General features: G+C 43.7%; 1 protein-coding gene and 1 long non-coding RNA gene across 10 annotated transcripts in view; one reads left to right on the top strand and one right to left on the bottom strand.

Moving 5' to 3' along the window:
* Positions 1–9,117, top strand: part of LOC143839788 (uncharacterized) — a 65,198-nt gene extending 56,081 nt beyond the window's left edge. For 3 of the 7 annotated variants that reach the window (XR_013231861.1, XR_013231862.1, XR_013231863.1), the window contains exons 3-6: positions 1,141–1,202; positions 5,411–5,503; positions 5,638–5,756; positions 7,807–8,232. This is a non-coding gene — a long non-coding RNA (uncharacterized LOC143839788). The other 4 variants (XR_013231859.1, XR_013231857.1, XR_013231856.1 and 1 more) reach the window with 2 other exon arrangements.
* On the bottom strand, positions 1,991–23,419 carry CD2 (CD2 molecule). 3 transcript variants are annotated; one of them, XM_077342281.1, is made up of 6 exons: positions 23,363–23,419; positions 22,342–22,509; positions 13,688–13,990; positions 11,964–12,221; positions 8,470–8,589; positions 1,991–5,957 (listed from the first exon to the last, which is right to left on the bottom strand). In XM_077342281.1, exons 2-6 carry the CDS (start codon positions 22,400–22,402, stop codon positions 5,752–5,754), a joined length of 948 nt encoding a protein of 315 aa, XP_077198396.1. In that variant the 5' UTR covers positions 22,403–22,509; positions 23,363–23,419; the 3' UTR covers positions 1,991–5,751. The 3 variants fall into 3 exon arrangements, with proteins under 3 accessions (XP_077198396.1, XP_077198398.1, XP_077198397.1); XM_077342283.1 differs by having other exon boundaries at positions 13,688–13,987; XM_077342282.1 differs by lacking the exon at positions 23,363–23,419 and having other exon boundaries at positions 22,342–22,804.
* Between the last annotated feature and the right edge of the window lie 1,310 nt (positions 23,420–24,729).

Below are 24,729 nucleotides of genomic sequence, written 5' to 3'. Positions count from 1 at the left end.
ATACAAAACCTGGAGCTCATGGATTGGTGCATTACACCCAAAGACAGGCTGAGCTATTTAGTTCTGAAGGTAGACAAAACCTAACTGTAGTAAAGGGAAAATCCATCACAGGCACCAGAAATTCAGATTGGTGGATGTAAGCACTCATCTTTTATACCCTTTTTCATTAATTATATGCAGACATCATATAATTGCAACTCATCATACACAGTATTACATTGATTATACAAAGTGTTTATTAATGCATTATTGCAAGTTTTTCATTGTCTAAGTTACTTATTTCAAGGATGGGTCTTTCCTAACCTAGGTCTTGAGCTCTCATTTTCCTGTTTCCCTCTTTTTTAAAATGTCTGACATCTTGGAGCAGTGAAAAGGTGAACAAGCGTGCAGGTGATGGCAGAAATAATTTTTTCCAAGCTCCTGCCCTCTCCCCCGTTGCCTCCACAGAGAAAGTTCTTCTCCTGTCCTGTCCTGTCCTGCCCCCCCCCCCAGTTATCTCCTTTGAAGATCACATGGGCGAGCAGGACGCTCTCTCCTCCCTCCCTCCCTCCCTCCCTCCCTCTCTCAGAGAAGGTGCAGAGCCAAGAGGTACCTGGAGAGCAGGGTGAGGAGCCACAAGCCCACAGCAAGACCCAGCCAGCGAGAGAGGCCCCCAGGCAGTCGCCCCAGCCACCTGCAGCAAGGGAAGTGTGTGTGTGTGTGTGTGTGTGTGTGTGCACATGTGGGCAGGGGAGAGGAGGCAGCAGCAGTGAGCCCTCACTGGGGAGCATGTGTGTCTGTGCACGCATGCAGAGGGGACAGCAGTGGCAGCAGGGAGCCCTCATGAGAGTGTGCATGTGCACGTGGGGGGCAGGCAGCGGCAGCAACGCCCATGCAGGTGCACAGATCAGCAGGGTGGAGTGGGATGGGGGAGAAAAAAACCTACATGTGCAGCCAATAATGTTGCTAAAGTCAACACTTTCTCACTATAAATGTAGTTAACTTGGGCCAATCGGCTGTTCAAATTTATGCATTTAAGAAAAAATTAGCAGGTATCTGTGGACCTTTAAATCATGGAGAAAGGAGATTGGCTGTCTGGCTTGAGTGACAGGTGGACGAGACTCACGTATAAATCATGTTGTTCTCTTCCGCCATTTCCAGCAGCACCTGTGGAGGGGGAGAAGCGTGAAATGGCAGCAGAGAGGAGTGAGACAGCAAAAAAGGTGAGGAGGGGCCGGGAGGGGTGATTTTATTTCACATTTTGCCACTCAGCTGGCGGTAACACTATTTTTAACAATGTGCAGAAATGCTCCAGGTACATATCTAGCTTCATGCTGCAGGTTTGAATTTACCCCCCCCCCCACACACACACACACACTTCAGCTTTGTGTCTTTTAACACTCATAAACATAAAGAGAGAGTCAGATCTGATCCATTAATGTTTATTAATCTGGAATTATTATGCCCATCATAATATTCACATGTTGCTCCATGTCATAAATTGAAAGGGAATAGAAGGGAGGTTCCCACTGTTTCCTCTTTTTAATTGGACTTATTCTGAGTTCAGAAGGGGAGATGACTGATGGACTTGTGCATGTGCTGTGATGACAGCCTTTTTCTGTTAAATGTGATGATTTAGGGATATGTTTTTATTTGTGTGTGAAAAGGGGGAAAGATGCTAAGAACATTGATTTGAAAATTACACTTCTACGCTTTTGATCATGTATGTGCCAGAAAAAAATACAAACATATTTTAGATGTTAGGAAATGGCTCACAATGCTTTCTCCTCAATATTACTATCTAAATGTTTATCAGGATAAAAGGATAGATTCAGGGGGGTAACCAGATTGATCTGAAGCATCAGTTGGAATGCAGTCACACCTTTAAAAACCCTGAAAATATAGTTTAGACCTGTATGGCCACATCTACACCACCAGATGGCAGCACTAATATTATCCTATGCCCATAAATGAGCATGAAATGAATTAGAACAAAGAGTCCCGGGGCACCTTTAAGACTAACAAAGTTTTTATTGACGTTATAAGCTTTCATATGATTGCACATTTCCTCAGATACAATGAAATGGAAGTTACCAGTCCATACATATATGCAGAGGGTGTGCATTAGATCAGCATATAACATAATGAAGATGTTGAACAGATTCAAGGACCAAACAGGAATAACAAACTTAGTTTTTATGGTTTGTTCTCTTGCTTCAGACCAACATGGCTACCCACTTGAAACTATCCTCATGGAAAAAATTGTTAATATGAAATGCTGAATTTTCAAACAAGGAAAAAATAAGGTGGCTGTTATTTGAACGTACTAAAGGGCCAAGTTGGAGGTCCGAGGCAGGATCCAAGCAGACAAATAACTGACCAATGTGCAGTGAGGATCCAGTCTGCCTGATCCTATCAGCTTAAACCAATCAGTGGTATGGACGGGAAGATCTATTGTCTGCTTTGCGTATTTAAATATGGGTTTTCGAGGGGGGTTTGCAGTGAAGTCTTGTTGCTACAATGCATCATGAGCTGTCACTCAATAAAGAGAGACAATGATCCCAGTGCATGTGAGTCTTTGATCCAGCCCGGATCTAACAAGGATCAGTTCAAAGTAGAAACCTGATAAAGGAGCAAGCATTTTCAGTCCTGCATTTGTGAGTGTACACTCATGAGGCAAGCTGAATTCTCACAGCGTCCTGCAGCTGCCATTAGTCAAGAAGCAGAGTTTCCCTCTAAATTCTCAGTAATGTGCTTTTGTTAAAACAGGAAATGGGTTAAGTCTTTTGAAGGCTGTGGTTCCATGTTTCCACCCACCTGCAATCTAATGCAGAAGCCTTTGCAACCAAAGGCAGTGCCAAAAAGAACACAAGTGAGACAAAGTTAGTTTAAACTGCCAACTTTGTTCCATCCTCTAAACCAATCAGGAAATGCATGGGCAGATCTTTGGCAGAGAACAAAATGTACACGGATAGTGAAAACTATATGTCACTCAAGTGTTTGCCAGTCAAGAAACAGATGGAAGCAAATCACCAGGCTTCCTTAGCAAGGGCTGGGGTGGGAGGAGAGGGTATAGCTTAACCTGCAACCTTAATGTATATATGTAGAGAATGGGGCAATCTTAGAGCAGATGGTTTGAAACATTCCGGGGGATCCAACAGGGAATAGTTACAGTTTTCTGGATTCCCAAAATGGTGAGTTTAAAATGGCCAAATCGCAATCCAGCTACTGGACCGTCTCGGGTTGTTGGCAACGTCTTGTCGAGGGGACTCTATATGCCTCCAACATGTGAAGACTGTCCAGGAACATTTTCCTTGTGCAGAAATAGCCTTACTATTAAAGATCCAGAAGTCATGTAGCAGAGAACCAGAAATAAATCAAGAGAGGGTCCTTATTTCCAGCCCATGCCTCTGAAGTGGAAAATAAGGATTAAACCACCACGGCTTAATACAGTGGGCCCTCAGAAACATGAATTCCAGAAAGGCAGCAAAATCAGCTAGGAATCGTGTGATACTTTACAGATTAATAAGGATGCTGTGTCAAAATATTTTGTGGAGAAGAGTGTGTCCAATTTGTAGTATCTGATTCCATGGCTTGTGATTAGGATTGCAATAGCAGATCTGTGTCATGATAGCCCTCTTTAAGTATTTGAAATGTTGTCACTTAGAGGAGGGCAAGATGCTGTTTCCATTGGCTGCAGAGGAAAGGACACGCAGTAATGGGTTTAAACTACATGTACAACGATATAGGCTAGATATCAGGAAAAAGTTTTTCACAGAAGTTCAGCAGTGGAATAGGCTGCCTAAGGAGGTGGTGAGCTCCCCCTCACTGGCAGTCTTCAAGCAAAGGTTGGATACACACTTTTCTTCAATGCTTTAGGATGCTTTGGGCTGATCCTGCGTTGAGCAAGGGGTTGGACTAGATGGCCTGTGTGGCCCCTTCCAACTCTATGATTCTATTATTCTTTTCAAAATAGCTTTATTCAGTATAAGGGCAAAAAGGGAGGGTGCAGTTTAATCAAACAGTTTCATCCTTAACATAAAATTTGGCAGCTACTCAATGTCAGTGGTTATTCTTCTTGATATTTCAGGAAGCAATCCCAGCACTGTTGGAACTTCTCCGGCAGTTCTTTACATAATAGACTCGTCAACTTTGCAATTGATACGAATTCTCCCATCTTAGATAGCCATTCATCTGTTCTGAAAGGAGAGCTTTCTTCCATTTTGCTGCTACTGTTAGTCTAGCTGCAGCAGTTGCATAGAAGAAGTCTTTTAGTTGACTTGGTAGATTTGGTGGAAAAAACATAGCAACATAAATTTAGCATGCATTCGAAATTTACATTTCATGATTTCCTGCATTAACCCATATACCGTAATCCAAAATCTTTGTGTTACCTCACACATCTACCACATATGGTAAAAAGAGACGATTGGTTTTTGACAACTCCAACATCTAGTGCATTTGGTGACATCTTACCAATAACTTTGGGGGTCACATACCACCTATAAAAGAGTTTGTACCAGCCCACTCTCAACGATTTACATTTTGTTAGCTTAATATTTTTTCCCCATAGTTGTTCCCATTCCTCCAATTGTATATTTTGGCCGAAGTTCTGCATCCATTTAATCTTGCATGTTTTCACTTCTTTGTCTTCTCTTTCAAGTTTGAGTAGGTATTTATAGATTCAGCCTAGTAGATGAGGTTGGTGCATTTTTATTAACATTTCAAATTCGGTATAATTACTGGGCCGGTTGCCAGGAACACTCACTTACGATTATAGCCTCAAGATTAGTTGTCTGTGTGTTAACCAGTCTAATCTTTCATTCTCTTGTGCTACCTGGAAATGTTCCTTTATTTCTCCTTTGGTAGATATTAAGTCCAGTTTTTGTTGCTGGGTCTGTTCTATATATGCTTCCAACAGATCTGTGTCTTAACTGTTATTACACTTGACATGCTGCACAGTTAAACAGAGAGTTCTGTGTTTTCTATTTATGTGCACACCTATTGGTGTGATAGACCCTTACTACAATGGGGAATCCATTTCTGGGATCACCATCAATGACCACATCCACAAATACTGGGAGATGAGGTTCTACTACCTCTTAGTAGGGGCAGAGTCATGATTGTGATGGAGCGGTGGGATTAAAAACAGACTACAAACCATATCACACAACTAGGCTGCAGACTGAATGAGTGAAATTCCAAATCCAAATGGTGAAGGTCTACTCTCCTGTGCAGAGATATTGCCATTAAGTCATGTCCGGTTCCCAATAAAATCAAGAAGACTTCTAGTAGGATCCTAACTTTGTTTACTTGGTCTCTTTCCCTTCCTTACAGCTGTCCAGGTACAGCTGTACTCTAAATCTGCATATTCTGCACCCCACATTTATTTATTTATTTATTTATCATACTTCTATACCGCCCTCCCCAGAGGCTCAGCCACATGACAAACACATGGGAATGCTCACTGAATGGAACTGCCTGGAAATTGAAAAACTGAGACGTTCCTCCCTGATAAGTACAGGTATGGCAAATAAATCCATTCAGAGATGGGGGGAAGGAGATAAAACACATCCTATCAGAGGATGGCAAAAGGGAGATGATATCAGATTCTGAATGTTTTTATTGTCCTCAAAAAGTTTCTCCTTATGCCTGTAGATGCACATGGATCCTTCGCACAGTTGCTTTACTGGACAGCATGCTGCAAAAGCTTGTAAATGGCCATCAGGTTTTGCCAACAGAGGCCAAGGGACGGTGTCAACAGCTGAGCATTTACGGTGTGTTTTTCATGCGTCGCGGGGGCTTCTGTTGGGGACGAGGCCTGGGCAGAGGGGGCCCCGGCTTTTGCTGCACCACAGAACAGGGGGGTGGTTGCCTTTGTGGTGGATGTGGCTGGCTCGAGGCAGCAGGAACTGGAGGCTGGGGAAGTTTCCGGTATTTCAGTGCATCATTTGTAAGCCTCAATTCTCTTTCTTCAGCTGCAATAAAAACTCCTTGCATCAGTTGCCAAGTTATAACAGGATTAAATATTGTACAGCAATGCAACACCACCACTGATGGTGAACTTACAAAAAGGAACCTATAGTTTCCAGGGCTCCTCATGAGAAAACTTAGCACTTATATAGCACTCTGGGCACTCCAAAGAGTTCCGTGTCTAGAGAGCCCATTCTCAATAGAGAGCCATTCCCCTGGAGAAAGTGGCCACTTTGGAGGGTAGATTCTGTGGCACTGGACCTGCTTGAGGTTACCAACTCCCCCAGAGGATGCAAGGGATACCTTGCTGCCAGATCCCACCCTGGCTGTCAACAAGCTGACCACCGGCAGGGAATTAACAGGAGAGGGAGGGAGGCCCAGCTCCATCACTGGCAACATGGCAGCATCATTTCCAGCATGCATGGGAAATGGCATCATCAGCGAGGTCATAGCCATGCTTTGGTATTTGGGTGAAAACTCTATGGGAAAAATCATTTCTACTATAGAATCTTGCCCAAATAACAAACCATCACCACGATGTCACAGTGTGAGGATGTCACTTCCAGGGCATGCCAGAAATGACATAGCCCTGTCAACAGTTACATTGCTTAGGCCTCCCCTCCCACTCCTGGTAATTCCCCACTCCCAGTCCCTGCGAGTTCAGGCAGGATCTGACAGCCCTAGTTCCCTCCAGGCTGTGCCACCATAGATTTCCATATGTTTCCCAGCATAGAGATGGGAATCTAGGTCCCCCTCCCCCACCAATGGCCAGGGGCCTGGGAACCCTATTCCCATCTCAGGATGTAGCTCAGTAGTCTAGAGATCCCAGGTTCAATCCCCAGCATCCCAAGTTAAAGGACCTTAGGTAATTGGTGTTAGAATAGACCATTCCCTGCCTAACGCTTCAGAGAGCCATTGTCAATCAAAATCAGAGCTAGACAGACTAATGGTTTAATCATATATGACAGCAAAAATATGAATTGTAAGTAATGGTCTCTCCCTGACTTGTACTAGAGGAGGCCCCATGAAGACAAGCAACAGCAAATGAATGCACAAACTATTCTGCCTTTCTGATAGGAAATACATTTAAACAGTGGTCTTAAACCTTTTCAGACCTGGCACGTATCTTTAAGCTTCAGCATGGAGCCCACTGAATTGGAAGCATATGACAGAAAGTCAGATGACAGCAGAGTCACTTAACAGGCAGAGAAGAAGGCAGGATTATAACCTGACCATTGGGGGAGGAGTCTACTTTGGGAGGAGTCCACATGAAACACTGGAGAACCTGCTGGTGAAGGCGGTGAGGTCAATGCAGAGGAAAAGCAAGCTAGCACGGGAGAACTCTTGCACATTCATGGGACACTGGGGGACTAATAGGCAGGCAGTGACCAGGCTGTGCTGGGACTAGCAACAGACAGCAAGGGACAGCTTTTGTTACTTGGGGGTGTCTCTGATGCTGCCTGGGCCAAAAAGTAATTCTTTCCACTGCTGAGCAATATCACTTCACTGTTCTGCAGCTACGATCAACATGTGTACAAAAAGAGACAGGAGGTATAGCAGCCTCGCTCTCTGATGCATTTTAGAAGGAGGTCTTTCCAAGAAATAGCAATTTTTAAAAACAATTCATGACTTGTGACCCATGGATTGTGTATCACTGAATTAAAATGGACTATGGTTGCCACCAATGTAAAAGTTGGTTTTGTTTGCAAATCTAACCTTCCCATTGTTGGAATATGTAAGATGTGTAGTGTCCAAAATTGAGTAAATTATAAAGGGTGTCCTGCGGAGAACATAGGAGGGGATGTGTATTTAACATAGAATAGGAACTTCCTGATTATTTTCAATCTCCTGCAGGGACCTGATTGGCTCAACAGAGGACTTCCTGCTTGTTGAGCACATTTCTTCCCTGCTTGCCACCAGAAAAGTAGTTGAACAGAAGAATGACTACAGACAACAGCTAACATTATCAGCATGTTTAACTCAAAACCATGAATGTTGCTTCTTAGCACACTAGGCATACTATCAATTACTGGACCCCACAACCTCAGAGACAACAACAACAAATATCTTGCTCCAAAATCTCAGCATAAGCAGACAGTCACAACAAGTGTGCAACAACATACCAACTTACAACCATTTATTAGATGGATAAAGAACTGAGCTATGTTGGTTTTGCTGGAATTTGACTTGCTAGAATTAATTGGAATGAAAACGTTTCTTTCAAGCATAGTATAATGTTCTTTTTCACTTTTATATTCCATATAATTTGTTTCATGTTACAATCAGAATATCGGTAAGGTGGACAAGTTTAAGCGACACAGGTTACATGAAGGAGATGGACAGACTCAGAAGAAAAGCTGTTGGAGTTTGCTTAATAGTAAGTATCTGCAATTAATGAGGCATGTACCAAAGATACTCAAGGGACATGCTTTTATAAAGTTTGACAGCTTTATCATACATTGCTGCAAAGAAGAGAAAGACATCTTGAGATGAGGTGCTTAGATAATCACGTCTTACCTTCCTGTGCCCTCCGTTCTGCTTTCTTCTTTCTGATACAATATATCAGAAGGGCCACAAAAACGACAAAAATAACTATACCTCCTCCAATGTACATGATAAGAAAAATGTCCATTTCACCTGCAAAAACATGCACAATCAGAAACACCAGCTTAATATTCACAGGTGATACGCCAGGTTTGATGGTCTTAAAGCTGACTATGTCTTCTAGCTAGGCAGCTACTCACATGCCAGAATTCAGAAGCTCTAGAAAGAACCAGATATTCAAACTAAAGCAAGTCCTTTTTAAAAAATATTCTTGGACATGAAGAGTAGCCAGTCCTGCACATGGTCCTTGAGAGAAAGATGGGACACATGGTCCCTGGAGGAGAGCTCACAGCTGGCATGATCAGCTTCCATTAACAGCCTTGAGTACAAGGTGGTCTTTGTGGCATTCTGAATGATTAAAGATGTTTCACTTCCACAGGGCATCATTTCATCTTGTAGTGCTTGACTGGCACAATTGCATGATTCACAAAACCGCATGGATTGAATTGCATTAGAGACCTGTGCTTACGTCTGGCCGTGCAGCCAGATGTCCTCCATAAGTATATTTCAGCCATTGGGCCAAAGAATGATGCCTACCATTGTAATCTAACCATTTTTTACCTCGAGTATTTTTCCCCTCCCCATTTAGGGTTGCCGGGTCATCCCAGCCACTGGTAAGGAATGTTTTTTTTGGGGGGGGGGCAGATTAAGGCTGGGAAACTCCTGGAGATTTGGGGATGGAGCCTGGGGAGAACAGGGACCTTAGAGGGGTACAATACCATCAAGTGTGCCCTTCAAAGCATCCATTTTCTCCAGGAGAACAGGTCTCTGTAATCTAGAGAGGAGCTGTAATTCTTTAACATTATTAGATTTCTTGAACTGCTTTTCACTTTTGCTGTTTGTTCTAGGAGCAGGGTTTTTTCCTGTCACTATATAGAAGGGATTTAGCAGAACAGCACCGAAAAGCCCAGAAAAGAGCTGTTCCCTGCCATGCCTGCTGTGTTGCCATCTCTTTTCCTTTGAGCAACAGATTGCCGGCCTTGAGTCAGCCCTCTTCCCCTCCCCTTTTGGCCCCTCGTGCTCCTTCTTGATTGCTCTTGTTCTGGCCCCTGTGCTTGGGTATGCCTCACTGAGATTGCGAATTGTGCTGTTTGTATTGGGGATGGAAAAAGGTCAGCCAGCAGGTCAATCTATGACTTTCTCACCAGCACAGACCTCCTCTGTGTTGATTAATAGAGGCTTCTCAAGAGATGAGTGGCCATACTGTCATTATTAGCATCTACCCCAAGTGTTCAAACTGACTCTAGAGCAAAACTCTGAATGGCTATTTCCCACTGTAGTACAATTGAAGGGAATATAGGGGCAAATAGTAAAATAGGGTTTTTTTTTTAAGAACTTGGTTTTATTTTCATCATAAAAACTATCAGGAGAGATTGAGAGGGAGGTACCAGAAAGGAAAAACTATCAGGTTCAGAGAGAATGATGGGTCAGAATCAAAACAGAAATGTAAAACAAACATGAAACACATGTCCCGTACCACAGACATTGCTGCAGAAGCATGCTCCCATGAGAAGGTACACATTCACCACAGGTGAACTGGTGCCAAGGGAAGGTTGGGGAAGGGTTCAGAAGCATTATGTAATATAAAACCAACTTCTGCACAAGGAATATTTTGCAACACAGCCTCCAAATTTTGGCGGCTCATTCGGGCCCTTCCAAATGATGTTGCCAACCTCCTGAGGCTGTTTCAGGATGTGGCCATTTTTAAAGCATGATATGGTCAATCCAGGAAAGTGAATTTACCACCCTCTATCGCATGCCCCAGGGGTGAACAAGCAGCTAGCGGCCAGGGATAAGAACATATAAGGTGGGGGGGGGGGACATGCTATAGTCTCTTGAATGCTGTCCCGCCCTTGCTGCTTGCTCACCATTTCCTGCCCTGCAGTACTTCAACCACCATCTTTATCTCCAGTTGTCCTAAGTAACCACTGCCACCATGACCATCTCACCAAGCTGCCAAACCCCCCATCTCTCCTGCTCCTCTTCTCCCCCCAACACCACACTGGTCTGTCCACCTTCCAATCACCTTCCCCACTCACCTTGGCCCTCTTCCTCAATGAGCACTTCTGAAGCATGGGCATTGCCCTGCGAAGTGTGTGTGTGTGTGTGCGCACGCGCGTGGGGGGGAGGTGGCAGCAGCATCAGGAGCAGCAGGGAGGCTTCGAGACCTCGCAGGGAAGCTTGTGGGGGAGGTGGAGGAGGCTATGGCATCCATGCTTCAGAAGTGCTCGTGGAGGAAGAGGGGCAAGGTGAGTGGGGAAGTTTGAGTGGAAGGCTGACAGGCCAGCGCATAGGAGAGGGAGAAGAGAAGCAGAAGGGACAGGGGTTTGGCAGCTTGGGCGATGAGACAGCCATGGCAGCGGCAGTTACTTAGGATGACTGGAGATAAAGATGGCGGTTAATCAGACTACATGAGGCTGCCTTTGAATACTCTCCAGAAACTTTAGCAGATCCAAAATGTGGTGGCCAGGCTATTGATGAAGACTTGATAGAGGTATCTTATTGTTGTAACTTAAGGATGATGGAAGGTCTCTTTGCAACAAGTCCACCTATCCTGAAGATGTGTGAGGGGGGGGGGAGAGGATCGAAGGAGGAGGAAGAAAAAATCCAGGACATAAATTGCGAGAAATTATAGGCTTCTCCTTTAAGGCAAGCTTGTCACATGAGAAGCTTTGGCCAATCAGGGGTTCTCTACCATGGAGCAAAGCCAAGATTAAAAACAGCCTGCTTTCTCAATTCAATTCCTAAAATATTGAGGTTTAAAAGCACTCTAAGACATCGTACAATAAAGGTAGGGTCACTACGGATCAATCCTTCTTGTTGCAGAAGGAAAATTTAAATCGCCCAAAATCAAAATGGAAATTGCGTTCTGTGTAGACCAGTGGTCCCCAACCTTTTTGAGGCTGTGGTCGAAATCGCGTATGCGCGGCACTTTCGTGCATGCGCACAACTGTGAAAGTGCCGTGCATTGCGCATGTGTGCATGCGCGGCCCTGCTTCCCTCTCCCCCCCTCCCACAGTAAGAAGCTTGCCGGGAAGTTTTTTACTGCGGGGAGGGCAGGGAGAGGGAGCCGTGGCCCGGTGGTTGGGGACCACTAGTGTAGACGGCAGGAACTGAATCAACCTGGGATTGGAATAAAAGCTCCGTGCAGTTTACACCCAGGTGACAAAAACAACAAAAATGTTCCTGCTCCCCCCTCCAAGTCATTTCCTGAGCCTAAAGAACCCTTGGCAGCCTGAATAAACCTAATTCAGCCAGGCTTGTCAGATATGGTTGCCAACCTCTCAGTGGGGCCTGGAGATCTCCTGGAAGTACCACTACAGAGATCAGTTCCCTTGGAGGAAATGGCAGCTTTGGATGGACACTATGGCATTATACTAACTCCTCAAACTCTGACAGAGCCATACCTGGGCAGTGGAATTGGATCTCGGCTTTTTGCAGGCTGGTGCTGACGGAAGCCTCACAGCTGACTTTCCCAAATTTGTTTTTTAGTCGCTGTGTGACTTGCCACACTGTGTGGACATATTTTGGTTCTGGATGCTTCTTCTGTTCTTCCTTCTCCTGAAACAATTTAAAGCTAGGCATGGGCTTCTCAGTGTATTTCACCTCACAACTCAGAATGTTCTTGGAACAGTCATAAGTGAGCTTCAGGGGTGGTAATGGATCTGGAAGAGAAAAGGCAGGGATGAACTCTGAAAGTCACACTGGTTAAGACAGGTTTGTGAAGATTACTAGAATGGCATGGAAGAACTTCACCTGATCATGCCTTACAATGAAGTTCAAATTACTAAAATCCAAGCTAGTTCAGAAAAATGACATACAAAACATTTTTTTTAAAATAGCTAGTCAACTAAGATGGGAAGAGACTCAGGAAAGAGCAATATAGAAACATTAGTGAGCAAAAATTAAATTTGGCATTATTATTATTATTGTTATTTTATTTATTTAATTTCTATACTGCCCCTCCCCACATGGCTCAGGGAGGTTTACAATAACAAAATCACATAAAATAGTAGTGTAATCCAATAAAAATAAACAATAACACAATTAAAAAACAGTTCCCCTCCCCTCAGGCATATGATATAAGAGTGAAAAGTCAACTCAACAAATTCCATATAAGTAGACTAAAGGTTAAAAACCACTGTTAATAGCCCAGAGGTGGTAGTAATAGCCCAGGCTGGAACAACTTTTTGATCTTTCTGAGGTGGGAAATGAAAAACAGAGAGAGGAAAAATGTCAGAGGGATAGCTGGTGTTGTGTCAGGGTATTTTCCTATCTGTGGTAGGGCACAAAATTATACCCTGTCTACCCATTTAGGGACACAATGGGCACAGACTGCAGCACAAACTTCAAAAATGCATGAAAATGGAGCAGTTCGGTGTTCATGATCCAGGGTTTGCAAAGCCATGCCTCCTACCAACACATTGAGTCCATATGGGTCTTTTTCACTTTTGTGGGCTCAGACGTTTGTTGGGGACATAGAGTTAGCTTTTCAGTGCACACATGTTTCTCATGCAGCAAAAATGCTGACTTTCCTGGAGCACTCATTGCCCAGGCCAGAGAATTGAGAGGTTCCATGTATGTATCCATTGAGGAACTGTCTGGTGTCTGTGTGTGTGTGTGGGGGGGGGGGGAGCAATGTAGAGGATGATTGTATTGGTCCTGCAGCACTGGGTGAACTTTTCATGCTCCTCCTCACCACTGGCAAAGAGGGGGCCCAGAGACAGGTAGCCCGTCTGCAGGCAGTGCAGCATGATGCCCACCAGGGTCATACTGATGTGCATACAATGTGCAACAACTCATAGAGCTCTTGTGGGTGGCAGTCCATGAGCAGCAGGTGCTTGATGCCTGACTCCAGCTGCTCATTGTCTTGCTGACTGCCATGTCCAACATGGAAGGGGGAGCAGGGAGGCCTGAGTGCACCTAGCATGAAGGACAGGGGGCTCAGGAAAGCACCCCACTTGCAAGGGCAGCAGGGACCCCTATGAATAAAATGTTTCCATACTTAATCCTGGATGGGAAGCAACATCGAGCTATGAGAAAGAATGGAGGGGGGTTTATCCAGGGGCAGATAAGGGACACCGGGACAGCTGGCATAGGGACACCAGGACAGGCTAGTATTGACACTCACCCATAACATGCAAAGTGATTGTCTTGTTATTTGGTTCCAGAAACCCTTCATCATTGTAGATCTGCACTGAGTAATCTGCAGCATCACTTCTGTTCAATTTGTCTATTTTCAGGGTTCCATTGGAAAATATGCTGTACCTTTCAGGGTCACTCTTAAATTTGTGTTTTCCTTTCAACCCCGCAACTTGTCTTGTACCAATTTTCCATTCTATTTTATGTGGTGTGACTTGTGAAATGGAAATGCATAGATTAACCGAATGATTAAGAACACCATAAACCACGTCCTGGCAAGCAACAGCACCTGCTAAACAAACAAACAAAAATGACATTCATTTATTCAAGTTTTTTCTAAGGATTTAAAGTGGTATACCCTAATGCCTTTGTTAGTTAAAATTCCTCTCTTTTGCACTGGACCTCATGCCACTGAGCAATGATAAGGACACTTTTCGCTTCACACTTCCAAAGAAATGAAGACCTAATCCTAAACATGGTGGTTGTAATTTATAGGAGTCAGTAAGGGATTTTGACATAGATCCTGGGATGCTCAGAAAGGTCTTGTCCTGGCCTATACCTATTGCTGCACAAAATTTGAGTTCAGTGGTACCTTTAGGATCAACAATGCTTTATTCAAGATATAAGCTTTCATATGCATTGTACATTTCAGAGTGTAGTGTAGTGGTTAAGAGCACAGTGGTTAAGAGCAGCAGCTTCTAATCTGGCAAGCCAGGTTTGATTCCCCACTCCTCCTCCACAAGCAGCCAGCTGGGTGGCCTTGCACTAGTCACAGTCCTGTCAGAGCTCTCTCAGCTCCACCTACCTCACAGGGTGTCTCTTGTGTGGAGAGGAAGGGAAGGTGATTGTAAGCCGCTTTGAGACTCCTTCAATAGTAAAAAGAGGCATCAAACTAACTCTTGTTTTTCTGTACCTTGAATAAAATTTCATTGATCTTAAATAGGGATGTGCGATTCGGCTGCTTTGGCAGCCGTTCCCGCCGGTCGCAGCCAGCGCACACTATGGGGGGGGGGCGATGCGGGCAGTTGCGCAACGGCGGGTGCACCGCCCTCCCTCCCCTGTGGCACGGTGCTGGCTGCGACCAGAAGGAACGGCCGCCAAAGTGGCCGAATCGCACACCTCTAAAGGTGCCACTGGGATCAAACTTTGTTCAGCTACTGATATAGACCAACAATGCTACACACTTAAAGATATCTGTAGCTGTGTGTGTATGTATGTGTGTGTATTTTCTGTTTATTCTACCATAACATGAATTAAAATATGTCAATAGGTTGACTTGCATATGCATACATTTGTCAGGGTTTACAAAAATGATGTTCATACGTCTGTTCACACAAATATAATAGGCACAACTTAAACAGGGTTGATAATGTCAGCACCAAGAGAACAGTGGCCATGCAGGGCTAATGCAAGGGCAGTGGGGGTGTTCCACTGCCCTTGTGAATGCTTCTGCATTTACTGCACAACAAAAACATTGAGGGCTATACAGAGGCAAGGAATGGCAAACCACCTCTGACAATTTCTTGCCTTGGAAACCCCTCAGGGTTGCCATAAATCAGCTGTGACTTGATGGCAAAAAAAGAAAAACAATGACATGTTACCATTTGGCTGGGAGTAAGCCTTGAACTTCCAGACACTCATGAGGCTTGTCTGCAATAACAGGCTAGGCTGTATTATAACTTGACAAGGGCTGAATCTGCACGGAGCTTTTATTCCAATCCCAGGTTGATTCAGTCCCTGCCGTCTCCACTGAATGTGATTTCCATTTTGATTTTGTCCGATTTAAATTTTCCCTCTGCAACAAGCATGACTGATCCAGAGTGACCCTACCTTTCCCCCACAATATCCTACAGTGGATATAACCCTCAATATTTGAAAAATCGGCATGAGAAAGCATGCAGTTCACTGCTTGTCCCCAGCCTCTGATGTTGTAAGAAAGCCTTGATTGGTCAAGGCTTCAGTTCAAAGGCTTCCTCATTCCCATGTTGCAAGCTTGCCTTAAAGGGGCAGCCTTTAGTTTTTTTCTCCCTCCTCTCCTGACTCCAATCCTCTCCCCCACCTTCAAGAAAAGAAAGAAAAAGGCTCCTGCTCCCCCCCCTTCTGAGCTTCCCTAACCACGTGCAGAATACTTTTCTGTTTCAATGGGAAGGGATGGGGAGAAGAGGAAGACCTGAGTTCAAATCGATCAGAATTCAGCAGGATCCACAATGGAATAAACAAAGTAAGTTCAGAATCAGCCCAGGTTTCCGCCAAGTGTATCACCAATGTGTTTTTGGAAACTGTTGGCACAATCCATGGAAAAGTGTTAATTTATAAATATTAAAACAGGGATTACAATGTTTCCCCACTCTAGAAGAAGAAGAAGAGTTTATTCTTATATGCCTCTTTCTCTACCAGAAGGAGTCTCAAAGTGGCTTACATTCACCTTCCCTTTCCAATCCCCACAACTACCATGGGAAAAAGGGGGACCATAACAATGGCCATCTGAATTAGTCTGTGGATCCTGCCCGGGAAGCCAACTGATCAAATGTTATTTAAACCTCAGCCATAGGCCCGGCGTAATAGCTCTGTCGTACAAGCCCTGTGGAATTGTCGGGGGTAATGTATAGGCATCATTCACAGTACAGGCAGGCATTTCCATCTGCGGCTCAGAACTTATCTAGTGTGAGTTTTCTCCTTCAGGCTATGAAGGTGGATGATGGGATGGGAAGGTTCTTGGGCTCTCATCCACGACCAAATACAACCACCGCAGTGGCAGCCCATAAGAGTGCTAAGCAGAATTGCTGTGTGGAATATGAGAATGCCGGGCTTAGAAAGAGCACGTTCTCTGTGCGTGCTGGGAAGGCTGTCACTGGAAATAAGATTCTAGAAAATGTGTACCAGACTCTTCTATCCCCACCCCACACCCTTGCCCAAGCATTCACAGCCACACCTTTTTGTTGGAGAAATAAAAGACAAATGCTGCGCTTTACAATAAGCTCCAAATGGGAAAAGTCACTCAAATCATATGATTCCCAATGCAAGTTGCAGGCTGTAATCAGTTTAACCGGTAAAGTAATTAACTAAAGTTGTAGCTGATTCACTTGGCACAGGCAAATTTAACTGGAGACGGCACATTTTAGTCTGTTTTACAGAGTGCTTAACGGCATATTTGTTTGTCTTTTTAGTTCTGATGAGTTAGTATGACAGACCCCCACAAAAATGACAGCCATTCCTTCAGAGAACAGCACTTTGTTTATTAGATTCACAGTATAATCCTATACAGAGTTACTCCAGTCTAAACTCACTGAAATGAATGGCTTTATGATGAGAGCTCTGTACAGGTTTGCATGTCAGTCACTCAGCTATATTTAGATTTATAGGAATTCACTTCAGATATATTTGTAAATAAATAACCAATTGAAATGGCAGATATCAATTAAAATTTTGTGTTAAGTGTCAGCACTGATTTACATCCACAGCTTTAATTAAAATTAATTTGCCATGTTTCATTGGTTAGTTTTTCATCTAAAAGCACTGTTTCCTATCACCTGCATGTATTTACATCATAACAGAACAAGACTATTTGCCGAAAGGACTACTTTGGGGTAGAATATTTCAGATGAACAAGTTTATCAACTAGTTAAAATTAAAGCATTTGCATTACCAGTAAACATTACTACTGAAATGATCAGAGAAAAATTATAGAGGAATGTGAATACTGAAATACAGCAGATACAGAGAAGTTTAAATACCAACCCATTATTTCTATGCCAGTTTAAGATGAGGTCATGGGTTGAAGAAGAAAATTATAGTTTATGCCCAGCAACGTTTTTGTTGTGCAGTAAAGGCAGAAGTTGGAACGTCAGATCCATGAATCAAGGCAAGCTGGACGTGGTCAAACAAGAGATGACAAGACTGAACATCGACATTTTAGGAATCAGTGAACTCAAATGGGTGAATTTAATTCAGATGAGCATCAGGTATACTACTGTAGGCAAGAATTTCTAAGAAGAAATGGAGTAGCCTTCATAATCAATAAGAGAGTAGGAAAAGCAGTCTTGGGATACAATCCCCAAAATGACAGAATTATCTTGGTTTGAATCCAAGGCAAACCATTCAACATCACAGTAATCCAGGTCTATGCCCCAACCACTGCTGCTGAAGAGGATGAAGTTGATCAGTTCTATGAAGCCCTACAACGCCTTCTAGAAGCAACGCCAAAAAATGATGTGTTTATCATCATGGGGGATTGGAATGCTAAAGTAGGAAACCAAAAGATAACTGGGATAACAGGCAAGTTTGGCCTTGGAGTACAAAATGAAGTAGGTCACAGGCTGGTAGAATTTTGTCAGACTACAATGGTCATAGCAAACACTCTTTTCCAACAACCCAAGAGACAACTCTACACATGGACATCACCAGACAGTCAACACCGAAATCAGATTGACTATGTGCTCTGCAGCCAAAGATGGAGAAGTTCTATACAGTCAGTAAAAACAAGACCAGGAGCTGATTGTGGTTCACATCATCAGCTTCTTGTTGCAAAATTTAGGCTTAAATTGAAGAAAGTAGGGAAAAGCACTAGGCCACTCAGGTAGCAACTAAATCATATCCCTGACGAATATACAGTAGATGTGACAAATAGATTTAAGGAATTAGATCTGATAGACAGAGTGCCTGAAGAACTATGGACAGAGGTTTGCAACATTGTACAAGAGGTAGCAACTAAAACCATCCCAAAGAAAAAGAAATGCAAGAAAGCAAAATGGCTGTCTGAGGAAGCTTTACAAATAGCTGAGGAGAGAAGGGAAGTGAAAGGCAAGGGAGAAAGAGAAAGATACATGCAACTGAACGCTGAATTCCAGAGAATAGCTAGAAGAGATAAGAATGCCTTCTTAAATGAACAGTGCAAACAAATAGAAGAAAACAATAGAATGGGGAGGACCAGAGATCTTTTCAAGAAAATTGGAGATATGAAGAGAACATTTCATGCAAAGATGGGTATAATAAAGGACCAAAATGGTAGGGACCTCACAGAAGCAAAAGATATTTTTAAAAGGTGGCAAAATTATATAGAGGAGCTATACAAGAGCGAGCTTAACATCCCTGATAACCACGATGGGGTAGTTACGACCTGGAGCCAGACATCCTGGAATGTGAAGTCAAATGTGCCTTAGGGAGTCTGAGCAACAATAAAGCTAATGGTGGTGACAGCATTCCCGTTGAACTATTCAAAATCTTAAAAGACGATGCCGTAAAAGTGCTACACTCAATATAACAGCAAATTTGGAAAACTCAACAATGGCTACAGGATTGGAAGAGGTCAGTTTACATTCCAATCCCAAAGAAGGGCAATGCCAAAGAATGTTCAAACTATCACACCATTGCACTCATTTCTCATGCTAGCAAAGTTATGGTCAAAATCCTACATGCTAGGCTCCAGCAATATGTGGACCATGAACTTCCAGAAGTACAGGCAGGATTTCGAAGAGGCAGAGGAACTAGAGATCAAATTGCCAACATATGCTGGATCAGGGAGAAAGCCAGAAAAACATCTACTTCTGCTTCACTGACTATGCTAAAGCCTTTGATTGTGTGGAGCACAACAAATTGTGGCAAGTTCTTAAAGAGATGGGGATACCAGAGCATCTTATCTGTCTCTTGAGAAACTTATATGGAGATCAAGAAGCAACAGTGAGAACTGAACATGGAATCACTGACTGGTTCAAAATTGAGAAACAAGTTCGGCAAGGCTGTATACTGTCACCTTGCCTATTTAACTTATATGCGAAGCACATCATGAGAAAGGCGGGGTTAGATGAGTCACAAATTGGGATCAAGATTGCAGGGAGAAATATCAACAACCTCAGATATGCAGATGATACCACTCTAATGGCAGAAAGCGAAGAGGAACTAAAGAGCCTGTTGATGCGGGTGAAGGAGGAGAGTGCAAAAGTTGGCTTGAAACTCAACATCAAGAAAACGAAGATCATGGCATCCGGCCCTCTCAATTCCTGGCAAATAGATGGGGAAGAAATGGAGGTAGTGACAGATTTTATTTTCCTGGGCTCCAAGATAACTACAGATGGAGACTGCAGCAAAGAAATTAAAAGATGCTTGCTCCTGGGGAGGAAAGCTATGGCAAATCTAGACAGCATCTTAAAAAGCAGAGACATCGCCTTGCCAACAAAAGTACGTCTAGTCAAGGCTATAGTCTTCCCAGTTGCAATGTATGGCTGTGAAAGTTGGACCATAAGGAAGGCCAAGCGTCAAAGAATTGAGGCTTTTGAACTCTAGTGCTGGAGAAGACTCTTGTGAGTCCCTTGGACTGCAAGGCAAATAAACCAGTCAGTCCTAGAGGAGACCAGCCCTGACTGCTCCTAAGAAGGCCAGATCCTGAAGATGAAACTCAAATACTTTGGCCACCTCATGAGAAGGAAGGACTCCCTGGAGAAGAGCCTATTGGTGGGAGCGATTGAGGGCAAAAGAAGAAGGGGACGACAGAGAATGAGGTGGCTGGATGGAGTCACTGAAGCAGTCGGTGCAAACTTAAATGGACTCCGGGGAATGGACAGGACAGGAAGGCCTGGAGGGTCATTGTCCATGCGGTCGCGATGGGTCGGACACGACTTCACACCTAACAACAACAACAACAAAGGCAGAAGCATTCACAAGGGCAGTGGAACACCCCTACTGCCCTTGCATCAGCCCTGTATGGCCACTGTTCTCTTGGTGCTGACAAAGGGCTTCCATTTTCCATTGGCTTTTGTAAAGAGAAAAAGAGCTGGGTTTTTTTTATACCCTGCTTTTTACTACACAAAGGAGTTCCCATGTGGCTTACAAACATCTTATTCTCCTTACAACAGACACTCTGCAAGCTAGATGGGACTGAGAGAGCTCTAATAGAACCGTGAGTAGCCCAAAGTCACCCAGTAGGTTACATGTGGGGGAGAATGGGGGAATCAAAACTGGTTCTCAAGATTAGAGGCTGCCATTATTAGCCACTACACCATGCTGGCTCTCAAAACCTGGCGATTGCTGGGTTGCTAAAGAACAATAACATGATAAGAAGTCTATTGCTGTGGTTTACTGTCTCCTCTGAATTCCCAACTTAAAAAAAAAGTCTCTTGCAGTTCACTTTTCCTCTTATATCTCTGCAACAGGCTGACTAGGAATCCTGAGAAGCTAGAGGACCATGACAATCAATGGTTAGAATGTTGTTGTGCTGTAATGATCTAGCAAGTGCCAGGGTTGTTTTTAAAAGACAGGGAGGGCCCAGTATAGATTGATGGAATCAGATCTTGGAAGCGAGACCACCAAGGAAGACTATGCAGAGGAAGGCAGACCACCTCTGCTTCTCACTTGCCTTGAGAGCCCCTTGCTGAGATCACCGTAAGCTGGCTGCATCTTAATGACACTTTACACACGTACGCACACACACAGAGACACATGCACTCAGGTGGCAGGGTGGGGAATGGTAGTCAATGGGGAGCCATGGGGATGAAATTGGAACTGATATGGAGGAACCTCTAAAGAGGCAAACCTTCCCATCCACATGGTGCGCAAAGGCAATCAGCCTGGAGAAAGACTGCATCAAAGCATGGAGAAATCTGAAAATCGGCTCCCCACACCGGAAAAAAGTTATAGTTCGGAAGCTAAAACAGCAAATTTTGTGTGTGGAAGCAACTTGAGTTATACATGCACTATAGTAATGATCTTCCTCATCGTATCTTTGTGATACTCTGATTTTGGCTCAAGGGTTTCCTACAATAGCTCCCAGTTAGTTGATTTACAAACTAACTGAAGTCCTATCGTATATATTTACAGACATATCCTATGCAATGCAAACTTACTTAGCCCTAACAATTCAGTCATATGTTGATATCCTACCAAGGTACTCAAAGTATATGGATGGTGTTATCCTAGTTTTTAAATTACAACATCACATTAGTAGGTTAGACTGAGAGAGGAATAAAGAAAGAGTAGCACAAGCTCCTCTGAAGGACCTCAAGCAGAAGACTCTCCTTTCTAAGGTTCTAACCACGACCCAGCACAATACAGTTGCCAGCCAGGCAGAACAAAAGGTCACAGAATTTGTGGAGACCCCTTAGAGCAGGGGTAGTCAACCTGTGGTCCTCCAGATGTCAATGGACTACAATTCCCATGAGCCCCTGCCAGCAAATGCTGGTAGGGGCTCATGGGAATTGTAGTCCATGGACATCTGGAGGACAACAGGTTGACTACACCTGCCTTAGAGTTTTCAAGCCAAGAGACATTTAGAGTTGGTTTGCCATTGCCTTTCTCTGCATAGCAACCCTGGACATCCTTGATGGTCTCCCATCCAAGTATTAACTAGAGCCAGCCAGGAATTAAAACCAGTTTCCCTGGAATAAATGGCTGCTTTGGAGGGTGGACTCCAGTCCACCCCTTCTTAGTTTCCAAGAACTGATAAGAATGGGCTACCTTGGACTACCCAGATCACGACAGCCATCCCTGAAGCCTAAAGTAACATATTCACATTCAAGTTACACTAAATTACAGCCTATGTAGAAAGAAGTTCAGCTTTCCTGGGAGCAAAATATTTGACAAAAATTTTAAATGTTGGTTATCCACTTTTCTTAATATGGCAGCCAGTAAGTGTCGAAATGACTATAAACTTACCTTTTAGGCAAAAGGAGACGGTCAACAGGAATTTAATTAGCAAAACGTTGCCGACATTCATTTTAAGGCTGAATTTCTTGCACTTCAAGTAAGAGAGCTGCTGTATTCTGAGGATGCAGTTCTAGTTGGTTGTCAGTTACCTTAGTCGCTTCCTCCCTTGCCAGCATTCTTTGGTACACACATGAAACAACAGAGTCAGCTGGTTTCGTGGCTCTCATTTTTAGCAGTATTCAAAGTACACAGAAACATTTTTCTCACTTTTTCACCATTTGTTTTAAGTTCTTTAGATTTCCCTACCACTGAACTGCAAACTGTCACACCTCAGATAAAAGAGCAGAAATTAAACCAGTCAAAATTGCACTCTTGTTTGTAGAAGGCAGTATCCAAGCCCCAAGAATGTAGACTCAAGAAACTCTCTTCATCTGGATATCTGTCCAAAGTTACAGGCCAAAGTAGGAATGACAAGGAGGCCACATACAGATATTTATGTTTGACGTTTCCCAAATAAAGCAGAGGGAGGATCTATTTTTTACACAAAGGCTCCCCCCACCCTTAGCCTTCTGCGGTCTGCTTAATGTTGAGGGGAAAAATTCTAACAATGCTGTTCCTCAAGGAGACAGGAAACTTCCTCATCCACCACTGGAAACTGTTTAGTCTTCCTCATCCACACTCATCAATTCATGCTCCTTTCATGTAAGAATTCCTCCCTGCCTTAAGATCTGCTTTATAAGTAAACTAGCTTCAAAGTCCGTTCCTAAGAACGGGCCTTGAAAGGGTCCCCTTCCCTGGCCCCTGGCCAAGCAGCTTAAGGTGGCCTTGGGCGTCAGCTTGCAGCCAGATCAAATGGGGCGGGTGGGGGCTGGGCAGCTCATTAGCAGGGCCGACAGAGCTCCTTAGCAGTCCTTAACGAGCGGTCAGCAGGCCGGGAGGCCCTCATCAGCAGGCCCAGCCTAGCAGACCAAGAGGCCCACATTAGGAGGCCCTCCACCACAATCCTTTGCCCAGGGCCCTCTCCCCTTACCTGCTGCGGGCTCCAGGCACTGAGGCATCTGAGAGCAAAGAATCTAGAGTCCAGGGACGGAGGGCGGGAGCTGCAGGGGCAGGGCCAATCAGGGCATATTCCAGTTCTGCTATGGTTCAGTTATATGCTCAAATAGGCATCTACAGCTTCGTATGCTTTTGGTAATAGTTTTATATATGTGTCATAAAAGGAACTAGAGCTGCAAGTACATCTGAGACAAATTTGGCACAAAGATTAGTTAATTGCATATGCTGCCAATGCCTGGGAGGGGGTATGAATTATTACTGTTGGTGGCTGTACAGATAGCTTATCAGAACAGAGTGCTCGAGAACTGAGTTCCCAGCAGGGAATTTGTAGGTGGTGTGAATGCAGAATCTTTCTAAAATGGTGCAGAATTATACTCATTAGAAACAGCAAATCTGAAAGTGTTGTGGTGAACAAGGGAAATCTCTGAGATAGAATGGACCAATGGATTCTTCTGCTTGGCTGAGTTTGCAACTGGATAGATGAACAGTACAGGGGGGGAGCTGAGGATCTCACCAGTGGGGTCTCTTGCAGAGGGAAGGCATTTTGATAGTTGTGTGTGTTGGGGCATGTGTCGGTGTCTTGGTAGGGATGTGAAGCTTGCTTTTTCATTGAAACGTCCTGTCAAGTACCAACGTGGGTGGTAAGCTGTTCCTTTACGCGGCACTTCTATTTTATTGCTGTACTGGATGCTAATCAGATACTTTCATAGTTTCATTGGGAAAACAAGCATCCACCATGTGCAACAGATTTTTTTTAAACACCCTTAACCCTTTTCAGTTTGTGTTTGGCAGATATATCTAAATGAGATCCAAGCACATAACAAAGCAATTAAGATTAAATAAGTAAATAAAGAAATAAATAAATAAATAAATAAATAAATAAATAAATAAATAAATAAATAAATAAATAAATGTGTTTGAGGGCAAGAAGACCATGGTTGAGTCTGCACTGACTTTTCTCCCCTCTCTGAATAATTTTTAAAAACTCTCTACACATTCAATTTCCATTTTCTTATTGAGCGCTTTAAATTTTCCCTCTGCAACATCTATGATAGATCCACAGTGACGCCATCTTTTCTCCAGGACATCAAAGAGTGTATATAACTCACTACATTTGAGAAAAGTGCTCCGAAAGCCTCTGTATTGCAAGTGTAGATATCGGCATTTTGCCAGATTAACTTCCTTCTCCTTCTCCACACCTCCAGTGCTGATGTAGTGTGGTAGTCTGCCACTGATTGGCCAGAGCATCAATTCAAAGACTGCAGGAAAACTGATTCTCGGTTGCCATTCCTTCACAGGATTTATTTTTGCTCTCATTTTGGAATCTGTTTTAAAGTGTCT

The sequence above is a fragment of the Paroedura picta genome, chromosome 6, assembly GCF_049243985.1.
Source record: "Paroedura picta isolate Pp20150507F chromosome 6, Ppicta_v3.0, whole genome shotgun sequence".
Lineage (NCBI taxonomy): Eukaryota > Metazoa > Chordata > Lepidosauria > Squamata > Gekkonidae > Paroedura > Paroedura picta.
Note: the sequence above shows the minus strand (reverse complement) of the source record. Positions and strands in the feature narration are given on the sequence as shown.